Source organism: Penicillium concentricum (genome assembly GCF_028827145.1).
Source record: "Penicillium concentricum strain IBT 3081 chromosome Unknown utg000001l_segment0_segment0, whole genome shotgun sequence".
NCBI classification, from domain to species: domain Eukaryota; kingdom Fungi; phylum Ascomycota; class Eurotiomycetes; order Eurotiales; family Aspergillaceae; genus Penicillium; species Penicillium concentricum.
The window spans coordinates 4,033,233-4,039,924 of NW_026622754.1; the positions used below are offsets into that span (position 1 = coordinate 4,033,233).

Genomic DNA, 6,692 nt, shown 5'->3' on the forward strand with positions numbered 1-6,692 from the left:
AATAAGTGATCTCTGGAAACGAGAATGAAGCAATGGATACGGCTCGGATATATTCAAATAAGACCACTTAGTTTGAAACATTGTAATACACTACTATCCCCTATGCAAGCAAACTACCAATGAGCAAACACGCTTCCCCACGCCTCAGGCTCATCATTAGCCACAGACTCATTATCATCTTCGGAGCCACCATTCCGACCAGTAGTCCGTCCCGCCGCCGCCAATCTCTTCGCTACCTCATTCGCCTCAAACAGACTGACAAGTCGTCTCTTTGCAGGCCGTTGCTGAGCCCGTGCGCGACAAACCCGAAGCATAGCCTTCTCTTGGTCGTACTTCATCCTAATACCGGGAATGAAGAATCGGGGGTCACGATTAACGGCATTTTGCCACTCAGGGTGGCTATGCGACGATCCCGGAGGACTAGTAGGTGGTCCAGAAGTACTCTTGTTGACCCAAGCGTCAACAGCCATTTCAAGGGGAGTTGTACCAGTGGCATTCTCCCGATGGAGCATGTCAGGACGACGATCGAGAAGTAGTCCAAGGACTTGGGAGAAACCCTTCTTGATAGCTTCATGCACCGGTGTGTTTCCAGCTTCGTCAAAGAGCTCCAGATGCTTTTGGTCTGTGGGGTTGGCTAGGTCCAGAATGAGGTTTGTGATGGAGGTTATCATCTCATCGTCAGTTTGGCCACTGTTAGGAAGCCGAGGGATGGCCGGATCTGTTGGCGTGAAGTGAGGGTAGGCGTCAAGCCATCGTGCAAAGGGTGTTCTTGACCCATCACCGGCGCGTTCCATAAGCATTGTTGGGATGAGTTGTCTATCTAGTAGGCCTAGAAGTTTGTTGAATCGGTGGGAGTTCTTGCAGACTCTACCACTGTTTGATACAAGGATCAAGTGGAGGAGATTGCGCGCCTCTTTGTCGCGGACGGCCTGGTTGGCTCCAGCTTCTACCAAGATGCGGGCGAAGCGGACCTTGTGGAGAGAAATAGCCCAGGCGAGAGGCGTCAGTCCTTCTGTCGATCGGACCTCCAAGCATTCAGGATAATGGTTGACAAGGTATTGAACCAGACGAACAGTTTCGTCACTTGGGTCGGACATGATTGCGCAGTGGAGAACGAGGTTATCTTGTATATGGTCAGCTGTGTTTGTCAGGATTCCTGGATCGGTTGAAAACTTACTTTTCGCTTGTAGCCAGTTTAGGAGTGTTCCCTCGAGTCCGAGCTTGGACTGAGTCAATCGTTTGACTCTCTCATCATCCTTATTTGCATTGAGATACTCCATGTAATAGCGAGCAGGCGCGGTACCAAGGAAGAACTCTGTAGCGGCCAGATTACCCTGACGGGCAGCGACAAGAAGGGGAGGGCGCTGCCCCTGGGCTTTCATCGGTCCCCCCCCGATCAGCATTAGCCCAATCGGCACGCTTGGTGCCACGAACTGACAACCCAGGGTAGTACTCAGGCTCTATCTTCTCTTCAACGCCACAGTCGTCGCTCAATTTTGTAAGCGGAAGGCCAGCTCCGGCACTTTGAATCATCTTTGCAATACAATCGGTACGTCCGAGCGAAATTGCAAGCTGGAACACATCGAACGTTACTGAAAAGTCACACGGTCTGGCTGGGTTGGTGCGAGCAAGATCCAGGCCAGTTTTTAGAAGGAATTCCAAAAGAGAGATGTTGTTTGTGTAGACGGCGTATTTCAAAAAGCTGTCAACATTGACAGGCTTTTCTCTCTTGTCCCAAGAGCTCTCATCTTCGTATTCGTCCAAAAACAAGAAGGCATTAAACCGAGCCTCGAAAGCGGCAAGAGGGGAAGTATTGCTCTTGACATCACTGGTAACTTCGCCGATGTTTTCGTAGGTGAAGGTATCATCGACAATCTCACTGACAATGTTAAGTCCTTCGTTCTCTCCATCTGAGTCATCGGAGTCATCAGAGCATTCGACGTCGATCTCGAAGCGCTTCTGACCCTGAGGCTCCTTCACCTTGTACTGGACGTGGAGAATTTGAAGAATGGCCCTAGCGACGGCGAAATGGCCACGCATGATGGAAATTGAAAGAGCAGACAGGTTTTGCTTGTCGGTCACAGCAATCTCAAGTGGTGCTTGGTCATTCAGAGGTCCCCACATGCCCATTGTCAATGATTTGATGGTATCAATGTCGCCATTCCAGGCTGCTTCGAAGCTGTTATATCATTCATTATCAGCAGAGCGATCTTGGGTTGTGGGGCTAAGGAGGGGATACATACAGTTGTAGGTATCCGTCGCGAGCATTGTCAGTAATAGCTGGTACATTAAATTTGAAGTTGACTTTCCAAGGCTCAGTAGTAGGCTTTGTCCACTCGGTCGAAACTTGGTGTGGGAACGTCACGGGAACGTTCTGCGGAGGATGAAGCTCGTCCCATGTTTTTGCATCTTTTTCCAGCAGAAGGGTCTCCAGCTTCTCATAGTCGCGAATCAAATCCGCAATGAACACCTTCTTCTCGACCAAGCCAGTGGGATCAGTAGCGTTGGCTCCACATTTTTTGGCTTGTTCTTCGGCCTCTCGGTTGTTCTTGCGCAGGTTGCGGAGCAGATCCTTTGCAGTGAACCCTTTGTAACTACCAGATTGGAACTCCGATAAATATGTCTCGTCATTTGAGTTGAGTGGAGTTGGAATGGGATGATGAAAGCATTGAGACTTGCGCTCGACCAAGAAGTCACGGAGCGTTTTCAAAGTTTGGCGCATGAAGTCTAATACCGTTTGACCCTTGTCTTGATATCTCCCCTTGAGTTGGGTAGTAGGACTGTTGGGGTTCACGCCGCGATTAAGCAGATCAATTGCGACCAGAGGGAGATCATTTTCAATAGCCAGCAAGATTGGTTGCTTCACACTAGACTTTGCATCTTCTTCAATGCGTTCGCTGCCATAGTAGCTCTGGGTTCCACCTCTAGATTCCGTAATAACCTTCACAAGGTTGCCGAGGTCAATCTCCTTATGGGCACCTGTATCCAACAGCTTAGCTGCTGCGGGAGCGTTCCTCGCAGTGATAGCGGCCATCAAGACCGAGGAGAATTCCGGTCTCCAGGACCCGCCCTGAACTGCCAAGTGATTGATGGCCCGCTTTACGGCCGGCTCATCATGCTGCATGTAGATATCAAAAAGGTCGAACTTGTCGGAATGAGCAATGTAATATAGCGGTGACTTCTGGCTGAGGTCTGCTTGGGCTGGTGAAGCGCCGAGATCGAGAAGGGTCTGGGACATCTCCTTTGCTTTCTCGAATGGAAGGGCATGGATAAGAACCAGGGTGAGAATTGCAGCCTGTGGTGTTCTGTAGTGCTCGTTCATAATTTTGATTGGCATCAAAATATCGGCACCGAAGGATGTGACAAGCTCTTTCACGGCCTCGGTGTGACCATGAAGAATGGCGAGATGCAAAGGAGCAGTCCTGCTATCCCATGCAACAACATTGATGTCGTAGACATCTGGCTCAAGATCGTTCTCCTCGAGTGTATCGTACGTAGTCAGATCTTCCTTCTCTTCGGCGTCGACTTTGACGTAGGAGGCAGAGGTGTGAGACATAGCGTCAGCTTGGTCAATCATATCAATATCTTCGTCCTCATCTGTGGTAGGCTTAGTCTCTGACTTGTCGTTCTTTTTCAGAGCATCCTGCTTCTTGGCTTCCTCTTCCTCGTTCTCGTTGCTCTTTGTGAGTAGAATTCGAATGATCTCGACGTGTCCCCGGGCGGCGGCAAGATGGAGCGCGGTCTTTCCATCGGCCATACGGGGAATCATGCGAGCGCCGCCATCAACAAGACATTGTACAATTTCAGTGGTCGAGCACATGCACGCGAGTTGGAGTGGTGTCCGTCCAGTGTAGTCACGACGGTTCGGGTTTGTTCCCTCCTCTGCAAGGAAAGCTTTGACAGAGTCAACATCATTTGCCACGATTGCCTGGCAAAGTCTCTCAGTGCGGCCAACGTAAGCCATTTCTATCATGTCCGTATTAGTGCATAATTCAGGAATAAAGAAACATATCTGAAAGTGCATTTACCCGTCCAATCAGTCTCAGTAATCGGATTGAAACTTCCAATCTCCTGGCGACCGGGATCATCTTTGATGAAAGTAACATGACCAGAGATATACACCTTGGCCTCCTCTTCGGCAAGCTTGACTTCTTCCTCGGTAACAGGCTTGGGGCAGAAGCCACAGCAGTCGCCAATAACATGTTCTGCTTCGCCGAAGAATGCTGGATGACGATGAAGATAAACTGTACGCTCTTTGGGCTGATTCCATTGGGCGTTCAGCAACAGATCTTTGGTGTAAAGTAGTTTCTCAATATTCCTGGCGTTGAATCTCCGACCGTAAGGAATAGTCTATCCCAGGGTCAGTAAGAGTCAAGTGATAGCAAGTCAGTTGCAGTGAAGGTACGAACAAAAGTATGGTAATCAGATGCCTGGTCTTGCTCTTGCCATTCAGGCGCCTCATCTTCCCAGTCGTCCTTGATATTGCCATGCAACATCTTTCCATGACGACGTTGCATGTATAAACTTAAAGGAGGGCGACCTCGTTCCTCGCGCCTCTTTTGGAGATAGTTGTCCCGGTCTTGAGACTTGGGAAGCTTTTCCAATACCAGAAGTCGTGCAAGTCCTTCGGTTCTGGTAAAGCTTCTCTCGAATATAGTCTATTGCGAAATTAGTTTCGCTGAAATTTCATCCATATCTAAGAACTCAATTCTCACCGGATCAACCTTTGATCTGTCAAGAGCAGGCCAGAAAACCTCGAATCCACGGCGCGAATACTTGGAGAGACGATTCTCATATGATGGTGATCGTCGAGTCAGATCAATCTGATTCACTTGTGTAATGTATGCTGCAATTGCACGTGGAGAGGTATAGACCTGGTGACCATCATAAGCCGCGCACGAAACATCCACGTCAAAGCCGGTGAGAATCTCAGCGACTGAGCGGTAGATGCGAAGCACGATTTGCACATGGCGGGTCGGATACTGAGAAACAATTGTAATTGTATTCTTGGTCCGGATTGTCGTGGTCTCATAGAGGATAGCGTTCTTGATCTTGTCCTCGATGTGCATGATCTTCTCGAGAGCTTGCTCCTCGTTCAGACCATACAAGAAGAGATCCACATCTGACGCCGGAGCAAACTCTTCATGATAGTACTTGCGAAGGCCACGCTTGGAGTTTCGATACTTCTCTGGTACAGGCAAAAGAGAGGTCACAACAGCGCTGCCAGCAGCAACAACGTTGGACCAGTCAATTTCACTCAATGAGCCCTCTGTGAAGAGTGCAAAGTTGTTCTGGAACTCATTCAGAGAGGGTACAACTGCTCGGGCGCCATGTTGCTTTCGGTCTTTCTCACTCAGGGGCAACAGATACTTCTCTGTTCGCTCTGGCGTTTCTGAGGCAAGGTCCCGAGCCCGAATGGAAAGATCTGTGGAACCGTTATGGTCGTACAGCGGCACAACGTTGACATAGTTATCTTGGATTGATGCGTGAGATGGATCTTGAGCAAATTTCTTGCGCAACACAGCATCATACTCGTTATATGGCTGAACCAAGTCGCTCATGAGCTTCTCCGGGTTGGAGTTGACATACTTCACAAAGTCGTTATGCTTCACTGGGAGGGAGGGCGAAGAAGGCATGTTGTCAATTGGGCAGATATAATAAAAATGCTGTGATAGTATATCAATTGAATGGCAAAGTCAGGAGAGAACCGCTAAGATTTATATACAACTCAAAGAGGCCAATGTTTAGGGGGTCATGCCGTTGATATCCACTTAGCGTTAGCGTCCAGGCACCCTTAGGCAACCTTAGGCAACAGCTCCACTATAGCCTCTTTTTTAACCAATCGCTTCCACTCCATCCGACCACCAAGCATTAACAAAATCTGCTCGCATGGGCTTGGACTAAATTTCCTAAATTTTGATTAATGAGAAAGCCAGGCTACATGCAGATCATACACAAATAACAGGCTCCCTTAGCAGACCAGGTATGTAGTCTTTCTACTGGTCTTTCTACTGGCCTTTTATACTACTTACGCTTTTGTGTTTTCTTTCTAAAAAGAAACAAAACTAGTTTGTAGTATGGAATTACTGTAGAGCATATAATTATGAGATAATTAAATACACTTAGAGTGTACATATGGTAAACAAGTTAATAGAATTTTCACTAGAGACTTTACTTACTCCTGACCCTAGAAAGTGAGTGTGGATGACTAAATTACTACATCGCAATATAATCCAAGGAAAGAGTTGTGTCCAGGTGGACACTTAGTCGCCCGTAGGCATGCTGGACTAGCCCTGCAAGCCCCCGTGGGTCTCGGCGCACATTTGCATGGTTCATAACATGTAGCAATCAAGAGAAGGGGGATGGAGATCGAAGCGCTGGTCTGCAAGTTTGTCTCTTAATGGCTTGTTGGTGGAATGTGATACTGAATAACAAAGGTGGAACCAGCAAGAATCAAGAGGTGTTTACTATAGTGCATAGAGTGTCTCCATAATCCTGTAGAACATCGCAATACCCCCCAATACCGCCAAAGCAAGAGCGAGGGGAACAGATTCGGGTAGCCTTGGTTTCGACAGCTAACCCTTAGGGCATAAACCAGTAACCTCCCCAAGAACTTTGAGTTGGTAGATGCCAGACCCTTCCCCTCCAATTGATTTGATGCATAACCTGCTTATATCGCTGGTCCTTAAGGT

General features: G+C 48.3%; 1 protein-coding gene across 1 annotated transcript; it reads right to left on the reverse strand.

The window, feature by feature from the left end:
• Positions 1 to 113: 113 nt before the first annotated feature.
• Positions 114 to 5,636, reverse strand: N7517_001522 (uncharacterized protein; the record flags this gene model as incomplete). Its single annotated transcript, XM_056719252.1, has 7 exons — positions 114 to 1,123; positions 1,178 to 1,370; positions 1,435 to 2,179; positions 2,244 to 3,966; positions 4,029 to 4,350; positions 4,410 to 4,658; positions 4,716 to 5,636. The coding sequence occupies 7 exons, from the start codon at positions 5,634 to 5,636 to the stop codon at positions 114 to 116; spliced, it is 5,163 nt and encodes a 1,720-aa protein (XP_056583387.1).
• Between the last annotated feature and the right edge of the window lie 1,056 nt (positions 5,637 to 6,692).